This window comes from Chiloscyllium plagiosum, chromosome 31 (genome assembly GCF_004010195.1).
Source record: "Chiloscyllium plagiosum isolate BGI_BamShark_2017 chromosome 31, ASM401019v2, whole genome shotgun sequence".
Taxonomy (NCBI): Eukaryota; Metazoa; Chordata; class Chondrichthyes; order Orectolobiformes; family Hemiscylliidae; genus Chiloscyllium; species Chiloscyllium plagiosum.
This window is the reverse complement of record NC_057740.1, coordinates 33102118-33124275: the sequence shown is the minus strand read 5'-3', so window position 1 is coordinate 33124275 and position 22158 is coordinate 33102118. Positions and strand designations below refer to the sequence as shown.

At 38.4% G+C, this 22158-nt stretch overlaps 1 protein-coding gene across 4 annotated transcripts in view; it reads left to right on the top strand.

Moving 5' to 3' along the window:
- LOC122565387 (proprotein convertase subtilisin/kexin type 4-like) overlaps window positions 1–22158 on the top strand; it is a 45400-nt gene that overhangs the window by 10254 nt on the left and 12988 nt on the right. For 3 of the 4 annotated variants that reach the window (XM_043721320.1, XM_043721317.1, XM_043721319.1), the window contains exons 5-13: window positions 1112–1188; window positions 6428–6513; window positions 8774–8946; window positions 9528–9644; window positions 10954–11166; window positions 12791–12891; window positions 14442–14545; window positions 16274–16391; window positions 19055–19234. In XM_043721320.1, the coding sequence (XP_043577255.1) occupies window positions 1112–1188; window positions 6428–6513; window positions 8774–8946; window positions 9528–9644; window positions 10954–11166; window positions 12791–12891; window positions 14442–14545; window positions 16274–16391; window positions 19055–19234 (1169 nt within the window). The remainder of the gene's footprint in view (window positions 1–1111; window positions 1189–6427; window positions 6514–8773; window positions 8947–9527; window positions 9645–10953; window positions 11167–12790; window positions 12892–14441; window positions 14546–16273; window positions 16392–19054; window positions 19235–22158) is intronic. The other variant, XM_043721318.1, reaches the window with a different exon arrangement.

The following is a 22158-nucleotide window of genomic DNA, read 5'->3' as shown; positions in this document are numbered from 1 at the left end:
CTCCTTCTGGAACTTTTACAGTACATGCACTATTAATACTTCAAACACATGCAAAAAAAACCCCTGCATTTGATCATAGCCTGAAAATGGTTTTTGGAGGATTCATTTGAAAATAAGTGTAATACTTCAATAATACAAGGCTTAAGTCTGAGAAATTATTTTAGAAGAGCACCCGTTCAGCATGTATATTTCAAGTAGGTATTTCCATTGAGTTGTGTAACTTCGATCCCTGATGAAGGGCTCATGTCCAAAATGTCAACTCTCTTACTCCTCAGATGCTGCCTGGCTTGTGCTTTTCCAGCACTACACTCTCTCAACTCTGATTTCCAGAATCTGTGATCCTCACTTCCCCTAACCTTCTAACATAGTGTAACTTTTTGTTTTTCTTTACGTAAGAAACAAATGTTGGAGATCAGTATGGATATCACCTTGAGTTTAGTTAGAATACTGCTGAAAGGAATGAACCATACAGAGGAGTCTGTTTTGCCCATCCAGTATTTGCTGGATCTTTGTAAGAGCACTCTAGTAGTCCCACTATCTTGTCTTCCCTGTAGTCCTTCAATTATTCTATCTTTCAGACAATTATCCAAATTACCTTTTGAAAGCCCCTATGAATGCCTCAACAACAGTGTTTTTGAGATCCTCACTACTCACTGAAATCTTTTGGCTGTCAAGTTTTCATACTGTACATGTGCAAATGCACATCTTGGCAGAATATTTAAATTAATATCAAAGGCAGATGGATAAGTATCTCTTCAGTGTGGTTGTTTCTTCAGGTTTTTATAGCTGTGGTGGATCCTAGCTTGCAATAGATTGTCTATCTGAAGACCAAGCAGGCTCCTTGTTTACTCTTTTTTTTTTTTATATATATATATAGGAGCACTGCAATTATCATTTTGAGTCCTTCCTGGTTATTAAATATTAGGGGCAGAAAATCTCCTATGGTCTATTCCTGATAGTGCATGTGTTTCTGTTTGCTGAATATGTTACTGATTTCAGTTATGATATTGAGAGGTCAGTGTTCAGTTCATAGTTACTATGATGTTAGTTTCACAAAGCATAAACAAAACTCTGCAATCTTTTTAAGATTTGAAATCTTTTATTTTTGCAGGACCCTAAAGCAAGCTTTGATATAAATGATGATGATCCTGACCCCCAACCCAGATATAACTTTAACGATGAAAATCGGTGAGTTCTTTACACTAGGTTTCCAGCTGAATTAGCACTAAATACACACTATCTAATAGACTGCATTATATAAAATGATTACTTTTTTAGAGAGCTATCAAATACAGATATACAGCAATTCAAAGTGAATCTAAATCACCACAGTTAGGCAGGCCTGTTGCAGTTGCAAAGCTCTTTCAATGTTAAGGTTCTGACACTTATGCTCGTTATTGTAACAGACTGTGTGTGCGCACGTGTATGGTACAGATTACTTATTTCTAACCCCTATCCCCTGACCCTGAATTCAAGTATGTCTATCTTTACCCATGCGTAAACACCTTTTCAACTAGTATGGATTGGCTGTCTCTTTATTCTCTTCGGTGGCAGGCCTCTAATTTTAAATGGTGTTGTTCCTTTATAAAATCCTAACTGTTTTCTGTAGTTTAATTCCTAGAAGCTTGGCTCTTGGTTGACTCTAAAATTGGAGCAGGTTGAAAGAACCCTCTGTTAGGAGCATCCATTTTCAAGATATTGCTGTTAGTGTCTTAGCTGCTAACATAACTTGCAGCAACTTGATGTTTTTCTGGTAGAATTGTCTGCGAAGCCGCTTCCTGGTTTTTTTTTTTTGTTCATTTAAAGTGAGCAACACTGGCTTCCTTTTTAACTCCATACGTTCAGAGTCCTTTTCTCTAAACAAGTGGGTGGTGTAGATTGATTTCCAGTTTCTATGGTTGTGTTTACAGCTGTAGGTTTGGCTGAGAGAATCTGAAATAATTCCATGAAGGCCAGTATATTGATTTTATGCATAGTATGTGACACTGATCTGGCAATTTCACAGTTGGCTCCTAGAGTGTACAGAACCTCTGACACTCCTGTTTACGTGTCAGCCAGGGCTCCCTGATTCGACCAGGCCAATAGCCCCAAAGAGGGAGTTCATATTCTAGCTGACCTTATTCCAATCCATAGAGACAATAATAGAGTGGAAAATTAGTGGTACATATTTTGGAGAAATTCAGGCTTAACCAGACAAGCTGTTTTTGAAATTTTGTTAATTCATTTTTAAAGGGATGTGAAAATCCCTGGATGACTGAATACTCATACTTATTTAGGTCTATGTGAAGCTCATGCTGAAGATACATTGCATCCATTTTAATAAACTTTGTTTGATTTTAAAATAGGAGTAGTTAATAATATATTTAGGCATGTTGCAATGGAATGACCAAATGATTCACTTGACACCCAGGAGTTCACTTCTAGCATCGGAGTTTATTGAAATTCAGTGGGGGGAAAACCCTCTGAAAACCTGAAGAGGTCTTCACCGAACAACAGAAAACATACATTTTGTTTCATCCCTCCTTTTACGAACATTTATGAACCAACCCATTTAATTACATACTCTTTCAATTAAACCAATGGATTAAATCATTGAATGGCTAGAGATGCCAGACTTGTGGTCAACTCCCTGGTCCTCATGGCTTCATGATGTTTACCAGACTGTTATCTCCTTTTTCTTGGGGGTTTTCATAATAGACACTGTGTATTCAAGTATATTCCTGCCTAGACATTTGCCACCTGCATCACGTTAACTGTCAATTGCCTATCACGTAAGGACCTTTTTTTTTAATATAGTCCTCCGTACAGGGAATACAAAAGAACTTTGTTGGAATGGATATATTATCATAGAATCTCTATGGTGTGGAAATGGCCCATTTGGCCCAACAAGTCCATACTGACCCTCTGAAGACTATCCCATCCAGACCCATTCCCCTATCCTATTACTGTTTTCCCCCGACTAATGCACCTAGCCTACACATCCCTGAATACTCTGGACAATTTAGCATGGCCAATTCACCTAACCTGCACATCTTTGAATTGTGGGATTAAGCTGGATTACCTAGAGGAAACCCATGCAGACATGAGGAGAATGTGCAAACTCCACAGCTGCCTGAGGCTGGAATCAAACCCAGGTCCCTGGTGCTGTGAGGCAGCAGCGCTAGCCACTGAGCCACCATGCTGCCCAAAGTTTTCTTGTCACACCTAATGTTAGAATTCTTTAGCTTAAAGTTATGAGCACTTTCTTATCATATTTACTGGGCACCCCATCTTTATCTTTGGATGTCTTATTGGGATGAGTTGAATGAACATGTTATGCCTGCTAGTTTCTACACCTGATTTGTTTCTCTCTGTAATGATATGGGGGCTACTTTTTACCGACTGAAACTGGTTTGCTCTTATTTTATTTGAATCTTTCCCCCAATACAGTTAGTGACTTTTACATTTTTACATATAGGTGAATCTACAACTACATCAGAATCTATATATCTATGATTATTTGAAGGATTTTAACTAAAATCTACTATTAGTATTGTAACAGATTTGATTAAATAATTTGAGGCACTCACTAATTAAATTGGTGTGAAATGTTCTTATCTAGGTCTTGTGCTTAAACAACCACAGCTGCATATTCTCTCTCTTCTGTTATCTTGGGTCTACAGAGCTACCATTGTTCTTATTCTGAAGGCTAAATTAATCAAGTATTTTCCTAGGCTGTCTAACTATGGTCAGCCATGTTATGCTGCTAATGCCATCGGTAGCTGTTGGTCATTTTGTTCTGCTTAGTCATGGACAACCCCAACAGGGCATAACACTAATCTGTACTTAAATGTAACTATGGTATGTTCCACTTATTAGATAAACAGTTGAAAAGGAGAAAAGCCTTATTACACTTGAGATATCTGGAAAATAAACCATTTTTTAGTTTAACTTTTGGACAAACTCATTACAGAAAATGTGACCAGTTGAGGAATGTCTTCCCATGAACACCAGTGAAGGTGAATGAGTATTGAGTTTTTGGTGATAACTGTGAAGAGGCTGCTCAAGAGACTGTTTTTGTGTCCCCCTGAATGGCACTCATTTTCTTGATGTCTTTAATAAGTATAACACTTCCAGCAATGCAGTGCAGCCTCAACATTGCACAGGTATTGGACTAGAGGATACAAGTTTGTGGTGTCTGATCTAATTTTTTTTTTAAACTCAGAAACCATTGAAGGGGCAGAAGCCAAATATTAAAGTTAACTTTCATATTTAGAATGTCTGCTGCAAAATAGTTGTAGAGGATACACTGAGGAGCAATGGCAAGCCACATTAGTGTGTACGGTACTATACACTGTAGAGCACGAGATTTGATGTTTTAATGGTGTATTTTCAAAGCTGCTCTGCAAAGTACATCCACCAGATGGCATAAGGAGACTATAAAACCTCTAGTTGTATTTCTAAAATGTCCAAAAGATACAGAAGATTTCGAAATAAATGGCAAAATAATCTGTTGTGCTATGGTACATGGCCTGTATTCCTACTATGTGGCTTTTGTTTTGGTCCTCTGTTCATGAGGAAGGTCAGAGTACTTGTATTTTAGATTCCAGATCTTTTAAAATGCTTGAATAATCTTCTGTTCAGGTGCAGAGAACTTTTTTTTTGCTATTCTACATGGATCCTAGTCTATGGTTTGGTCATCCTTGCTGCAGATAGTGGATGTACCCCCATTACTACTTGTGCAGTATTATTTATGTAAAAGGTGTGTATTCTTTTAAATGAAGGAACCTTCCACTTGAATAATTTCAATGGCAAGCAATTGCATGTTTAACAATGAAGGTTAGTTATTCCCTCCCATGTACCCCAATAATGTTTTGTGCATGCTCTACCTCAAGGTTAGATATGGGTTAAGATAAAATACTCTCGAGGGCGGCACGGTGGCACAGTGGTTAGCACTGCTGCCTCACAGCGCCAGAGACCCGGGTTCAATTCCCGCCTCAGGCGACTGACTGTGTGGAGTTTGCACGTTCTCCCCGTGTTTGCGTGGGTTTCCTCCGGGTGCTCCGGTTTCCTCCCACAGTCCAAAGATGTGCAGGTCAGGTGAATTGGCCATGCTAAATTGCCCGTAGTGTTAGGTATGAGGTAAATGTAGGGGTATGAGTGGGTTGCGCTTCGGCGGGTCGGTGTGGACTTGTTGGGCCGAAGGGCCTGTTTCCACACTGTAATCTAATCTATGGCTTTAATAATCTGTCTCTTTTGTGGTATGCCTGTAACTTCTGAGAGGGAGTTCATCTTTTACAAGACCTTCATTTTAACTAACACAAAATATTTTCCATAAATTGCAACATTCTTTGTCAAATTCCCAGGTTGGGACCCAGGTGAACTTTGCGGGAGGGAGTCTGCTGTTTGGATCTTCTGTTCGGATCTCTCTCTCTAGGTGTTATTGATTTTATTATCTTGACAAGCTGGATGACTTCGCTTTGGATAGAACTCTGCAGAACCGCTTCTAGTGGTGCAGTACTAATGGCTGAGCTAGGAGGACTGGGTTCTAGTCCTCCCTCCCTCAGTGTGTTGTAGCATGTTTGAGGGCAGATTGATTTCAGAAGATGAAGATCCGAACAGCAAATACTTGATGTTTAGAATGAAATTTGGCTTCCTAGTCATATGATTCCATCGGTTGTGTTTTTATATAAACCAAGAATGGTTTATGTTGATTCCAATCATTTTGTCATTTTTGCACCTTCAGTTTGAGACAGTCGGGCGACTCCCTTTTTTAGTGGCCCTTTCAACTTTGACTTTTTTTTTGTGGCTTGCACCAGTTTGGAAGTTTTTTATTCCGTCTTGAAACCACTCTTCGGTCTCAATCTACAGAAGTCTGGTAACTCTTGGGGGCTTGTCTTTGCAGTTTTTTAATGTTCAGTTTATATTTTTAAAAATATTTGAAAATTCAAGCCATGCTTAAACATGACACTCTAGCGGGATGTATTTTTGCTGCTGGAACTCTCTCAAGGTATGAGACCTGTAATGATTTTTGTTGCTGCTCCTTGCCACGTTAAACTAAAAATATTGACTTGTTTGGAGTATGCCATAGTTCTATGCAACTTTCTCTTCTCCATTATTGTTTGGAAATTTCTGAACTTGTGCACACTTTTTAAATTGCTTCTGGTTTGACTAGAGTGCCACTTAAAACTCCTAAAATGAAAAATTGTGATCTTCACAAGCAAATGTGCATGTCTCTTTCTGCTGTTCCTGTGAAGCTATTTTGAGCTGTCATAAACTGAATTATTTTAAGTAGATAAATTTAAACTTCTGCTAAAATATTCGGCTAACAATTGCTTAGTGGACACTTCACTATCAGTAATAAGTTCTAGATTCTGTTTAGGTTTGTTATGCTCCCGAGTTCTGATTTTTTTTTTGCTCAATAAACTGTCTGTCTTGTATTTAACAGGCATGGAACACGGTGTGCAGGTGAAGTGGCTGCTGTGGCCAATAATCTCTGTGGTGTTGGTGTAGCATACAATGCCAAAATTGGTGGTAAAGTATAATTGTTCATATTAAGAATGGCAGGTTTTCCTGTGAGGATATTTTTAATACTAACTTTTTTTGGTTGAGTAACAAATAGATCTGAGGATGAACAATTACTTAATTTAAAAGGTAGTTCTTGAATAGCAATAGCTTTAATATTTTAAGTCAGGATTTTGTGGTTTGATGGCAAATTATCAACATTCACTGTTATGCTGCAAAGCCCAACAGCGCATCCGTCATTCACACATTCAATTAAAAGTGAAAATTTAGAAGTTGGCTGTCAGTGATTTCCTGGTCCTCTGAATGCACTGCCATGGTGCTCATGAGAAAATCCGTTTATTTAACAAATTGATGACAGTAATATCATTGTCTGCTAGGCAGTCAATCACTGAATTTTCAGGTTTGTAATTCTGTTCTTGAAATCAAATTATCCTTGTCAAATGTATTTTTTTTAAAATTATTTGTCACTAAAGTTGAATACCCTTTCTGGTCCAGAAAAACTGATTTGTAAAAATGTCAAATTTCTCATTCTATGAAATCTCATAGATTTAAGAAACAATTCCATTTTTATTTTTCAACTTTGCATGTCTAATTTTTTTGTTGCTTTTATTAAAATAAAGTAAACTATACAATCTGTTTTGCTTCCTTTTGCTGTCTGAATGCTTTAGTGTGGTTAACTGCTTGACGAACTTAATGATACTGTATGAGTGTTACTGATACTAGAGATTCCCAATGGCTAGCACTGGATTTTTGAGTAGCTTTCTTCAAGAACAGCAGTGCACTCTGTTGCTTTGCCACTGAATACAAAATCCGTGCCATAATTTTTTTTAAAAGAACTGTGACCTTTGTATGAATTAACTTCTTTTTATATTTATGGTCTTTTGTAAAACTGTGGATTTGTGATGAGAGATTTTGTGAAACAGATCCTAAACAGTAGGCAGTGTTTGTCTGGTCACCATGCTGCTGCTTTCCCCACCTTCAGCTGAAAAATGAGAAAAGACTGCCTTTTCATTTCCCCCATCTGTGTTGACTTCATTGCAATGCAAAGACCCTGCAGGAGTCAATGGGGCATGAAAGGAATATATTAGCAGTATGTTGCTAGGTGATCAGTTGAGTGTTCTATTCACATTGTTTGCTATCATGCAGGCCAGTAAGCTCGTGTTAAGTTCTACATTTGACTACAATAAACTACCCATCTTCAATGAGGACACACTTGTGAAAGATGTAGCCTGTGTAGAAAATAATTAAATTTTTAAACCTTTTGCACTGAACAGCTACAGAATTTTCCTCTTTACCCTTAATGTTACTGATTTGTACAAAATCAGAATGTGACTTTTTTTTTCCTTTTTTTTCGACCTAGAAATGCCTTGGGCACGTAATTTTCTTTTTGCCATCCCAAGGAGAGTGGTGCACTATTTCTATACTTGTTCTTGACAAATATGTTTATATTGACCTACATGTTCAGCTTAACATGACAAGAACAAAGACAAGTTACTGTTGTGGCCAAATAGATGACAGGTGAAATTCAATGCAGAGAAGTCTTCCTTTTTGGAAGAAAGAACATGGAGAGCCAGTCTAAAATCAAATGTTTAAAGTACATAGGACCAGAAGAACCTGGGTATGTTTGTGCATAAGTCACTAACAGCAAAGGAAAAACAAGCAGTTAAATTTGTATGCTATCATAGGCTTTATTAATAGAGGCATAGAGTACAAGAACAAGGAAGATATGCTGAATTTGTACAGTATACTTGTTTGACCATGTTGGAATATTGTGCATAGTTGTGCACACTATACTTTATGAAATATGTAAGCACATTAAAGTGCAGAAGTAGTTTGACAACAGATTAATGAATGAGAAACTTCAGTTGTAAAGATATTGGAGATGTTTTGATGATTTTCCTTAGTCCCATTCAAGAGGGAATTAGATGATTTTAAATAGGAACAATATTCTGTTATAGGGATCATGCATAAGAATAGTACTGAATAATGCTCATTCAGAGTTGGTGCAGACCTGATGGGATGAATGATCATCTCTGCCATACATTTGTGATTCTGAGCTTAAGCATGGAGAATATTAAACAATCTTGTCCACATTTACATGATCTCTAACATGTATATGACTTCGTTCTTCATATTTAGACAGCTATTTAAGTTTTTTTAGTCATAAGGTTCAGAGCTTTAGAACTATTTTACACTTGTACTTTACAAATTATGGTTCTGTGGTGTTTTATGGGATCTGTTGTATAACTTATGTCATTTTTGTCTGCAGGAGTAAGAATGCTTGATGGTGAGATTACTGATGTAGTGGAAGCCCGCTCGCTCAGCCTCAACCCTCAACACATTCACATCTATAGTGCTAGCTGGGGCCCAGAGGACAATGGGCAGACTGTGGAAGGGCCAGCAGTATTGGCAAGTCAGGCATTCCTCAGGGGTATTACAAAAGTAAGATCATGAGAAATTTTTCGAGCCATTTTATTTTGCAATGTTCATGCTAGTCTATAGAACATGAAATTGTGTGTACAATACAATCTATGCTCTAAACCTAAAGCAATGCAAACAATTGATAAATGTTTTATACAAAATTGTCATTTAGATTACCTTTTTAATACTACTCTCTTTAATCTAACAAAACCTCTCCTCTCCTGTTACAAAATTTTTAACACTTTAGAACATCTCAATCAGCAATATATTGATTTCTTACTGTAGATGCTTGTTTTAGTGACTTTAGAATTGCCAGGTTACCTAGGAATGAATCTGGATCAGTGTTACTGGAAGAGCACAGCAATTCGGGCAGCATCTGACGAGCAGGAATGAAACCCATGTAATATAGTGTTCTGTTTATTTGTTACGTCGAATAAAGTAAATTTGTTATGCTGCTGACTTCGAGCACTCTAGTTGCCTTCAGTCAACTGTTATGTAAGATGCCAGGATAGCATAATGCTTCCATGTTTTTAAAAAAAGCAAGGGTAAGGCATATGGTCATGCTTGAACTTGTATCCACTTTCCTTTCCTATCTGCATCAGGCCTCAACATCTCTATTCTTGGATAGAATTCTGAACACTCATCAGCCTTTGAAAAAACTTCTCCAATTCACAGCCCTAAAAATAGTTATAACCCTTCTCTTTAACCTGAGCCTACAGGTTTTTTTTTTTTTAGATTAGATTAGATTACAGTGTGGAAACAGGCCCTTTGGCCCAACAAGTCCACACCGACCCGCCGAAGCGAAACCCACCCATACCCCTACATTTACCCCTTACCTAACACTACGGGCAATTTAGTACGGCCAATTCACCTAACCTGCACATCTTTTGGACTGTGGGAGGAAACCGGAGCACCCGGAGGAAACCCACGCAGACACGGGGAGAACGTGCAAACTCCACACAGTCAGTCGCCTGAGTCGGGAATTGAACCCGGGTCTCTGGCGCTGCGAGGCAGCAGTGCTAACCACTGGGCCACCGTGCCGCCCTTGAAAATGGAGGTGGGTGATGCTCCATTTTCTGTTTTTGCCTGCCCACCTCAGAATCTGTAGTGTACATCCAGCATCCTTAAATGAAAGCTCTGACTCCCTTAAGCTAAAGATAACCAACTCTCAGGGAAAATATTGCTGGACAGCTTTTCTCTTGGATCCTTGAACAGACTAATAGTTGAAGACTTCTCTTTCTCTTCCCCGCCCCCCCCCCCCCCCACCCCACCCCACCCCACCCCAAATTTCTTATCCTGCATTAGTGAAAACTTGTGGGTGATGGGAATTGTGGCCCAGCTGGTCTTTTTAAACATCTGTGAAATCTATTGAGCTCTCTTTCTAGTTCTAATCTCCAACCGGTGACTACAGCTCCTCCAACGTTTGCTGTACCCTGTCAATCATTTTATAATTTGGAGATGCCGGTGTTGGACTGGGGTGTACAAAGTTAAAAATCACAACACCAGGTTATAGTCCAACAGGTTTAATTGGAAGCACACTAGCTTTCAGAGCGACGCTCCTTCATCAGGTGATTGTCACAATCACCTGATGAAGGAGCGTCGCTCCGAAAGCTAGTGTGCTTCCAATTAAACCTGTTGGACTAAAGCCTGGTGTTGTGATTTTTAACTTTGATCATTTTATAAGTTGTTTCACTTGTCTATCCTTTTTTTCTTTATCTGGATTTCATTTCTGGGTCTGAGCATTTGGAAGAATGCTTTGCTTTACTAGTCCAGGAAGTCCTGCTAATGCTACAAAGCAGGTTCTTTGGGGGATGGGAAGGGGAAATATTGTTCTTGCTAACCATTTCAAAACTGTACTGTAATGGGGGGGAGGGGATGTTAATCTTCTGAAAACTATGCTATTTCATTATAGAGCAATGCACTACAGCTATTCTATCTTTAATATAGTTTTCTTTTTATAATGGATTCAAGGTTTAAAGTTTGGAGCCCCTCCAATACATTTTAGCCAACTAATCTGTTCGTTCTTAGGGTCGAGGTGGTCTTGGTTCCATTTTCGTTTGGGCATCTGGTAATGGAGGCTTCCAATATGATGACTGTAACTGCGATGGCTATACCAACAGCATCTACACACTGTCTGTAGGCAGCACAACTCAACTAGGGAATGTTCCATGGTACAGCGAGGCCTGCTCTTCAACGCTAACCACCACTTACAGCAGTGGAACCAGATTGGAAAAACAGATTGTAAGAAAGATTGATTTTTGTTTGTGTTGAAAGACAAAATTGCTGGTGCTCATTTGTTGGTGGAAGGGTATGGGGTTTATAGTAGCTAAGTAATGGGGATACCAGACATTGCTACTGTTAAATTAGCAGACATACTTTGAACTTTACTGTCTCCATTCCTCCTTTCCCAACTGTCAGCCTGGGAAACTGATATTGATGCTAAGAGCAGACTGAGTAGGGAATGTTGCTGGACAAGCTGAGATGCTGGGACTTCCTCAAGGCACTTAGTTGATCTGCTCTCCTGCTTTCCTTCAACTGCCAGGTTTCTCAAGCCATTTGAAAGTCAACCTGCTGCAATTAATTCTATATGGCAGGTAAAAGTCCAGATGTGCAGCATACTTTTTAATGTGGTCAAATAACTGACAGTCATCTCTTGAGTAGGTTAGTCTTTTGCATCTTTGCATTTTTTTTTCAAATTAAGTGGGTGTGTTTTAAGGTGGCTTGATATCTGATTTCAGTTTCTTGTTTAATATACTCTACTCTACCCTAACGTTTTGCAACTGTTTGGTGAGGTGATAGCAATCTTAACAGCTTGTGAAGAAAGAAGGCTATGATGTTTGGCCATTAGTCATGGTATTTTTAAAGTAATTTTTATCTTTGGCTCTGTCTCACTGTTTAGGCAGTTTTGTTTTCTTATGCGTCACTTTTGTATCAGCAGTTGGGAATGCTCTGAAATGTTGGACATGCAAGCTTGTAGGTTAGGAGAATGAGTGAGTAGACCACTTGGCACCTTGCACCTGCTCTCATTTAATACGGTCATGGCTGATCCATTTGTAACCTCACCTCCACATTCCCACCTACCCCAATAACCTTTCCACCCGATACTTCCTTTTAAAAATATTCAAAGACTCTGCCCTCAAAAGGTGGATAAAAGCAGAGCGTTCTAAAGACTCAACTATGCAAAAATTTATCATTGTCTTATTAGGCGATTCCTTATTTTTAAATAGTGACCCCCTGGTTTCTGATTCTCTTAAAAGGAAACATCCTGTCTACATCACAAGATGCTTTTGAGGTATATTTCAATCAAATTGACTCTTGCTCTTAACTTCTCTGGGTATAAGCCTAACTGGTGCAATATTTCCTCATTTAAAGCTAATACTAAGCAACCAGCCTTTTCAAAAGTAAATCTTCTGAACTGCTTCCTTTAAGTGGGGAGGTGATTTTATTCTGGGGAGCTGGAATTTTAAACTAGTGGGGTGGGGCAGGGGTTAAGAAGGTGAGAAGGGAGGAAGAATCGAAGGAAAGTGTAGATCAATCTTATGTGCCAGTGGCTGTAGCAGTGATTAGACTTCAGCAGAAGATTTAGCTTATGCCTGCTGACTAATAGGCAGGATGGAAAATCCTATTTTTAAATCTAAATTATTTGCATTTTGAGTTTTCGGTTCTTCCTAAAGAAGGCATCTGAAAATCATACAGTAGGATTCATAACTATATGTGGTCAAATATGGGGTTTTAATTTGTACAAATGGGTCACTTCAGCCATAGCTGATGTACAAGACACCTTTTTTAAAAAGATCAGCTTTCATAGTTTGGAGAAAAATGTCAAGTGTTCGTAATTTTGTTTTTTGCTTCAACCCCTTCTCAGGTAACAACCGATCTTCGCTTACGATGTACAGAGAAACACACTGGAACATCAGCATCTGCACCACTTGCTGCTGGGATCATAGCCCTTGCTCTGGAAGCAAAGTAATTCTGTTTAAGTGCAGTAAAATGTTCTTGGTGGGTAAGCATATTGAACAAGCTATCTACCATTCTTTACCAATCTTTCTTCCTTGATCTCACTACACTGCTGATTTTACCCACTTTTTTTGTTTCCTTTCTAGCCTCCATAGTCACCTGAGATACTTAATTCCTACTATTATCAAAATCGCTTGATCCCTCTTCCGTGCAGGCTTAATCTCCATTTTCAACCACGTTTTCTCTTTGAAAACAATATATTTCAATGGCAAAATCTGGGTCTCTCCCACAACTCTACAATCTTTCCCAGTCAATTTCCATCTCATTCTCCTCCACAAATGCTGCCAAGTATGAGTAATTGAAATCAACTAGGAGAAAGTGAGGACTGAGGCAAGGACAGGGATTTTAATTTTCATAAATGCTTAACTGGAGGTCACTTTCCATAACCATAGTATTATACCAGCAACTCTGACATATCGCTATGGAAAGTGACCTGCAGTTAAGAACTTATGAAAAATTTTAAAACCACTGTCCTTGCCTCAGTCCTCAGTACTTTTTTTTTCTCCTAGTTGATTTCAATTCTACTGCAAAGCTGCTTCTAAGGATGCCTACCTTGAAGTTCTCATGTCTCTGTACCCCCAGGGTCATCTCCTCCTTTGACCTGAAGCTCTTCAGCCATGTCCTGAAGCAGACTTGCTATTACAGCCACATCTCCCTGTATTTCCTGATAAAGTGGCTTATGCCCCAATTGTCGACGACTCCTCCGATTGCTGCCTGACCTGCTGTGCTTTTCCAGCACTACACTCCAGACTCTTGTCTCAACTCATGCACTGAACCAACTACTTTCCTACTCCTGGTCCTACCTTGAGTTGAATCAGATCATACATCTATAAGCTGAACTCCAAAACAAGTCTTCTGCATCATACGTACAGCCTATTTCGACGTCTAACATTGCCTATCTCTGCCCACCTGTTAAAAATCTTCCAGTTTGTTTTAAAAATTACTACCACCCTTGACTATTCCTGTGAATTCCTGGCTGGTCTCTGATCCTCCATGCTCTTCACTTCAGCCCATATAATTCTCTTCTTACCACTGTCCTACTGCATAGAAATGCCTATTGCCAACATTGCCAGCCTTGCTGACCAGATTACGTTCTTTCCATAACCCATTTTCAATTTCACTTTTTATTCTTGTGCTAAAAATTCCATAATACCTCTTCTCCCTTGTCAAACGTACTTTTGTGTAGCTATTATCTCTGAACGTTTTTTCCAATTCTGGCTAATAGTTCAACACTGTTCCTTATTGTCTCCATTTATGGCTGTATCTTCAAGCACCTAACCCCATGCTTTAGAATTAATTCTGTATATATCTCTGCTTTCAATCCCACTTGCCTTTTACATTTACATTTTTGACATGTTTTTAGTTATCCCATATCATATTTGTCTCAAAAGCACTGGCACACTTTTCTATGTTAAAAGAACTCCACAATGATGCCCGTTATTAATGTGTTTCAATACTTAACTTCCAACAAAAGAACAATATATGGTTTGTGTTTGTAGTCCTACATTGACCTGGCGTGATATGCAGCACATTGTGGTGAGAGCATCTAAACCTTTGCATTTGAAAGCAGGCGACTGGACCAAGAATGGTGTCGGCCGCAAAGGTAAGGAACTTGTTTAAATGGCATGTTTTACAAAACTGACTGTCTTCGATAAGTCATTCCTTCATTTAAACAAAACAATGGCTTTTAAAGATTTTGGCACCTTCAGGTTTTTTCTTTTGAAGCATGTACTCTTCAAAGGCCTTAAAGAAACTTATCTAAAGCAGTACTGTTGGAATATCTCTATTTGAGAGTCTGGCTTCAGCACTTGATGCTGATGACCATAACTTGAATTTTTATGGAAAAACTAAACTAAGCTTCTACAAGCTTAGTCCTCCAATTTTGATTTTGGAGTTTTGTTTGACACAGTAAATGTGTATTCCCTCTCATCTACACTGAGGTATAACCTCTTATAATGTGCAGTCTTCCAGTTAGAATGGCTCCAAGCACTAGGCAATAATAAGTGAAGTCCAAGTGCAGGAGGGATGTCATCTACTTGCATGGAGGAATGGTAGAGAAGGATGCTATCCCAGAGCTTGCTCTCCTGAAGCAGTTGGTGGTGTGCTATCTGAACACTTGCCCTAATCCAAATCAAGGAGATGATGACCAACCTTTTTTTATTTTGTCCTCCGTAGATAGCACAGCATTACACCTATTGGTTGCAGTTCCTGAATTTCCAGAATAAATGTTGCCATGCATTGATAAAATTGTCCTGAATGATTCCCAATATACCCAGAAGCTCTTTTTATAGGTCCAGCAGCAAACTAGCAAGAAATTGTGTATCTGTTTTAAGTAATGCTTGAAATCCACACTAATGCCATGTTTGGTTTTGATTGCTGGTCACTGTTGGAGGACATCAGAATGAGTACTACCCATGAAGATATCATCCAATGTTCTTAGTGAGCATACCTACTAAACAGGGATCATCAACTTAAATAATCCTCCAGGTGCCTGCTTCTAACTGCCTTGAACTCATTAATTAAGATAATGACTTGCACTAAATGCAGATTAAACCAATGTTTTGATAGATTCCATCTAACTGTCTCAATAGGCTGTTTAGTATTTCTGCATACTGACTAAAATTGTTTTGCGTTTTGTGTGGAGGCTTAATTTTAAGGTAAAGCATCTTGTTTGGATCTCCACACTAAAACAATGGAACAAAGCTAATTTATTTTATGTACTTGGCAATTTTGTTTGTAAAACTAAGCCCATCAGAATACCAAATGACTCTTCCATAAAATTTGAAATGAGTTGCCATCCTTCATTTAACTGAAGTTTGAGACCCTGGTTGCACAAAGGTTCATAGGGGAATTTATAACCATGAATTTGACTCTTAAGAAGTTGATCATAAATGATCTTCCTCAAACCTAATTACCTTTACCAGTGGCATGGTACAGTCTAATTGAACCTTAGCTTTATTTATTGTGGTACAGTATTCAATATGTAATCATTTGAGTTGAGCGTCCATGATCAGATCTTCAATATGGATAAGAAGAATGAGACTGTGAAACCTTGCAACTGACCATGTTTGAAAATTAATTCTAAGATTGGATTTGGCTCTTTGCTTTAGATGTAAAGTGACAGATTGCACAACTTTGATCTAACTTTGCCCATGACATAACTAAAGTTCTTTTGAAAAGTAATGGCTTTAACATTAAAGCTATTGATAAATTATATCTAATCCATTTATCAATATAATCAATTTTTTTTTTGCACTGTTATCAAACTTTCCAAAATCACAGTTGGATACTCTCTCTCTAACTGATTGTAAATTGTCATTATTACTTTCAGTGAGCCATCACTATGGGTATGGACTACTGGATGCTGGATTGTTGGTGGATTTGGCAACAAAGTGGTTGACAGTGAACCCACAGAGAGAATGCTCCATAGACATTAGTAAATCCGCACAGTAAGCATGTGAATACAGATTGGAATTTTTTGTATACTATATTGAAATTACAGATGGCTTTGAATGTCTTACAATTCTGTGTAGTTCTTTTTTATTAGGAATTCATTCACAACTCCAAAATCTGTTATACTATTTTCACCTTGAAATAATTTATGACTAACTCCAATTGTTACTTTGCATGCCGAGGATGATATTAAACGTAAGATTAGAGCAAACATCGACCATCCCTTTTGTTATACATAGAAGGCAGAAATGGACCGAAATTAATGTTTATACTCTGCTCTAGTTGGATTCCAATTTTTGCTTCTAATTTAGTCAGTGTAACCTTGAATCAGTATAACTATCAATTCAATGTAAGTTTTTTTTTGAAGACATCATTCAAGCTGCTTTATGCACTTTTTTTCCCTAATTCTGGGAGCCAATTGGTGCTATTAGTCAATTTCCTTTGTTACTAATATTGAATGTGTATTGTCTAATAGCAGCAATTTGGCTCCCAAAATTTAAAAGTAGTGTACAAGGCAGCTTGAATGATGTCTTCACAGAAAAACAACTTGCATTGAACTGATATAGTATTTCTTGTTCTTTTAAAAACTCCTTCTGCATTTTCACCATTGAGTAATTGCAGGTGACACATTGTTATCTTGCACTGGGATAATTTCTCTTATTTGTAGCTTTGGAATCTACATTTAATATTGGTAACAAAAATTGTCCAATGGTGCCAATTGGCTCCAAAAATTAGGAAAGTGTACAAGAAGGCTTGAATGATGTCTTCACAGAAAAATAACTTTCATCAATGTAGCATTTAGTCTTTGAAACATTTCAATGAATAATAATTTCGGCTGCAATTTATGCAGTTATACAGGTTCACAGTCATTCTGAATCATCATTTCTCAGACGACCATTGGCCGAATGACTGGTTAATCTACTATTGGGCAAAAGGTTGAAGATTGTGCATATTATATGAAAATGGAGCTGGCTGGGAGTGTGTTTAAAGCCCTAACAGTCTTGCAAATTTTGATCTCTTAAACCTGTGTATAGATCAAACCTAGTAATGCTCTGGAAAGATTTGTATCTTTGCTATGTCCTTATGTTATTTGCTATGTCCTTATCGTTTGGAGCTACTGAAGCGACAGTCCCTCAAAATTCAATGAGTTAAACATTACTTATGAATATAATAGCTGAGAGAGAGTACACCATCTTTGGCTAGAGTATGGTACAATGCTGCAATACAATCTGGTTGACTTTTTAAAACTGATTTAGTACTTTTTTCTCTTCTAAGCCTTTAACCAGTATTGCAGCCTTGTAATATTCTCACTAGCCTTAGTGCTATATGTAACACATTCTTGGTCATCTGTGTTTTTTATATAATATATGCACAACTCCATTTGAAATAATTCTGTGAAACATTAAACAATCCACATGTGCAGCAATCTGGAGTAGCTTTTAAAACTGGCTTCTGATGCTCATAAGGTTAAATTTAATTCCTCTTTAAGTTGCATAGAATGAGATTTTTGTTTTGCCTCCCAATATTTTGAAATTGGTTTGTTAGAAACAATTTCCAGGCACCATGCCCCATGACCATGTATGTTTGTCATATTTGCTCTGATCCTCTTGAAATATTTTTCATTTCCTGGGAAAAAAACTGACACTATGACTATTGCCAAATTCTAATGGATATTATAGAATCAGTCATGCAGCATGGTAACAGACCCCTCGGTCTAGCTAATTAACGCTGAGTATATTTCCAAATTAAATTAGCCCCATTTGCCTGCGCTAACCCATGGTCCCTCAACCTTTCCTAATTATCTATTTATCCAAATGTCTTTTAAATGCTTGTAACTGTATCTGCATTCTCTATTTTCTTTGGCAGTTCATTCTACACACAAACCGTAAATCTTTCTCCTCTCCCTTTTTAAAAAATATGTCCCCTAGTTTCCACCCTAGGAAAAGACACCTGCCATTTAACCTTGTCTATGTTCCTCATGATTTTATAGACCTCAAAGGTCACCTCTCAACCTTCCAATGATAAAGGTCGCAGCCTTTCCAATCTCTTTTAATGTATTTCAAACCCTCCACTTTCAACAACATTCTGGTATATCTTTTCTGAATCCTCTCCAGTTTAATAATATCCTTCCTCTAATAGGGTGACCAGAATTGTACACCGTACTCTGGAAGAGGCCTCCTGTACAACCTCAACATGACGTCCCAACTCCCATACTCAAAGGTCTGAGCAATGAGGGCAATCGTGCTAAATGACACCTTTAACCATCCTGTCTATCTGTGATGCAAATTTCAAAGAATTAGGCACCTCTACCAAAAGAGATTCCAATCTTGTGTAGTTTTTTCAAATTGATTTGCTTCATTTAAAGCTTTTTTTTTCTTCAAATGTAATCTCTAAAGAGAAAATGGGACTGAGAGATTTGTCCCCCAAGCTTCAGACAACAATTCTTAGTTGAAGTTGCCAAGAGTTTCTGGCTGAAATTTTTGTCCATATTATGCCCTCCTTTGGTAAGGGAGACTCTATTGTCCTCACCCACTTATAATGTTTGAATAATACTTCACTTAAAGCCATGTTAACTGTAAGCCATAATCAGTGTGAATTTTAAAGTCTTGTATTAAGTTTAAATGTTTTAGAGCATATGTTTTTAAAATTGTTCTTTCAGAGTTATTTCTGACAAGCTTGTTATCCAGAAATATGTTGATCCTTGTTCTCAAACTAAAAAATACATCCGATCTCTTGAACACGTGGTGGTTAGATTGTCACTAAGCTACACTCGAAGAGGTGATCTGAGAATTGCACTTACTAGTCCCAGTGGGACATATTCCAAGTTGGTTGATGTAAGGTATGAAAATCATTGTGGATATTTTTCTACTAATGTAGAGGTAAAGGAAAAGTGATCCAGAATAGCTATTAGTCTCTTAGTGAACTATTGGTTAACTTTGACGCTCATCCCTGGCATTCCCCCACCTCCAACCTGTAACACAGCTTAATGGTATACCATATCTGACACATGACGACAGTTTTACTAAGAAAGAGAGCAGATGATATCTCACAGGAAGTCTGTTTCCTGTTCAATACGGTTATAGCCAATCGAAGACCCCAAATCTATGTTCTTACCTAACCTTCATAATCTACATTTTTCCCTAGAGTCTTTTACCTTTTTTTATTATCCCAGTTAGCAAAGTTGGATGCTTTTACTTTTTGGAGCCTTCATCAGTGTGGGTAGCAATTAGCTGAGGAACCAATGTTGATTCTTGCAGAAGCTCATTAGTTAGTCTGCCACTGAAAATGCCTGTTTTTATACCTAGTCTTTGTCCTGTCTGTTAGCCAATCTTTTGTCCATTCCAATGTCTTTCCCCTAAGACAATCCTTCTGTAACTTTTTTTTGTGGACCTTTTTTCAATGCCTTTGGAATTCCATTATACTATATCCAGTATATACTGTAACTTTTCTTTTTTACATCTATCTTGTTAGTTGTGCTGTTAAATTTGTTGCACTGCTGACTCTACCTGATAACTTTATGGTTTTAAGTGCCTTGTTCAATCTTTTTATTATTCTATTTTCCAGATGACTGTCATGCGAACTGACCTGCAGTTCCCTGCCTTCTCTTGATATCTTTTCTTGAAAAACTGTTAATTTTCTGTCTTCTAATCCTTTTTTTTTCCTCTGGCTATTTTAGGATCTAGGGAATTTTGGATGACCACGATGAATGCACCTTTGCAGCCTCCCTCCTTTTTTAGAATCCTATAGTGTACATCTTAGGGTCCAGGGGATTTGTCAACATAGAATTAAAGAATTAATTCTATTATTAAGTTCATTGCCCTCATTAGCTCTTTGGTTTCTCTTTTGTGCTGCTTCTTCACTTCTAAAGTGAAGACTTAAAAATAAAGGCCAATTTTGATGCTATTAGGCAAGAATGTTCAAAAGCTGATTGTGGGCAGATGTTTGCAGGTAAAGGACAGCTGGAAAATGGGAAGCCTTCAGAAATGAGATATGAAGAGTGCAGAGATGGTGTATTCCTGTTAGGGTGAAAGGAAAGCTGGTAGATATAGAGGATGCTGTTAGGTATAGAAATTGAGGGTTTGGTTAAGAAAAAGAAGGAAGCCTATGTCAGGTATAGACAGGATAGTTCAAGTGAATCCTTAGAGTATAAAGGCAGGAGGAGTATACTTGAGGGGAATCGGGAGGATAAAAAGGGGCATAAGTTAGCTTTGGCAAATAGGGGTAAGGAGAATCCAAAGAGTTTTTACAGATACATTAAGAGCAAAAGGGTAACTAGGGAGAGCATAGGGCCCCTCAAAGATCAGTAAGGCGGCCTTTATGTGGAGCCGCAGGAGATGGGGGGGATACTATGTGAGAATTTTGAATCGGTGTTTACTGTAGAAAAGGACATGGAAGATATAGAATGTGGGAAATAGATGGTGATGTCTTGAAAAAATGTCCATAATACATAGGAGGAAGTGCTGGATGTCTTGAAATGCACAAAAGTGGATAAATCCCAGGGCCTGATGAGGTTACCCAAGAACTCCTGTGGGAACCTAGGAAAGTGATTTACTGGGTCTCTTGCTGAGATATTGGTATCATCGATTAATCACAGGTGAGGTGCTGGAAGACTGGAGGATGGCCAATGTGGTACCACTATTTAAGGTGGTAAGGACAAGCTAGGGAACTATAGACCAGTGAGCCTGACATCGGTGGTGGGCAAGTTGTTGCACGGAACCCTGAGGGCCAGGATATATATGTATTTGGAAAGGCAAGGACTGATTATGGATATTAACATGGCTTTGTGGTTGGGAAATCATGTCTCTCAAACTTGAGTTTTTTGAAGAAGTAACAGAGGATTGAGGACACAGCGGTAGATGTGACCTACATGGACTTCAGTAAAGCGTTCGACAAGGCTCCTCATGGTAGACTGGTTAGCAAGGTTAGATCTCCTGGAACACTGGGAGAGCTACCTATTTGGATACAGAACTGGCTCAAAAGTAGAAGAGAGGATGGTGGTGGAGGGTTGTTTTTCAGACTGGAGGCCTATGACCGTGGCGTGCCACAAGGGTTGATGCTGGGTCCACTACTTTTTGTCATTTTATAGAAATGATTTGGATGTGAGCTTAAGAGGTATAGTTAGTATGTTTGCAGATGACACCAACATTGGAGGTGTAGTGGACAGCAAAGAAGGTTACTTTTGATTACAACAAGATCTTGATCAGATGGGCCAATGGGCTGAGAAGTGGCAGATGGAGTTTAATTCCGATAAATGCAAGGTACTGCATTTTGGGAAAGCAAATCTTAGCAGGACTTAGACACTTAATGGTAAGGTCTTGGGGAGTGTTGCTGAACAAAGATGACTTGGAGTGCAGGTTCATAGTTCCTTGAAAGTGGAATCGCAGGTAGATAGGATAGTGAAGAAGGCGTTTAGTATGCTTTCCTTTATTGGTCAGAGTATTGAATACAGGAGTTGGGAGGTCATGTTGTGGCTGTACAGGACATTGGTTAGGCCACTGTTGGAATATTGCGTGCAATTCTGGTCTCCTTCCTATCAGAAAGATGTTGTGAAGCTTGAAAGGGTTCAGAAAAGATTTACAAGGATGTTGCCAGAGTTGGAGGATTTGAGCTATAGGGAGAGGCTGAACAGGCTGTTTTCCCTGGAGTATCAGAGGCTGACCTTAGAGGTTTATAAAATCATGAGGGGCATGGATAGGGTAAATAGACAAGGTATTTTCCCTGAGATCGGAATCTAGATTAGAGTGCATAGATTTAGGGTGAGAG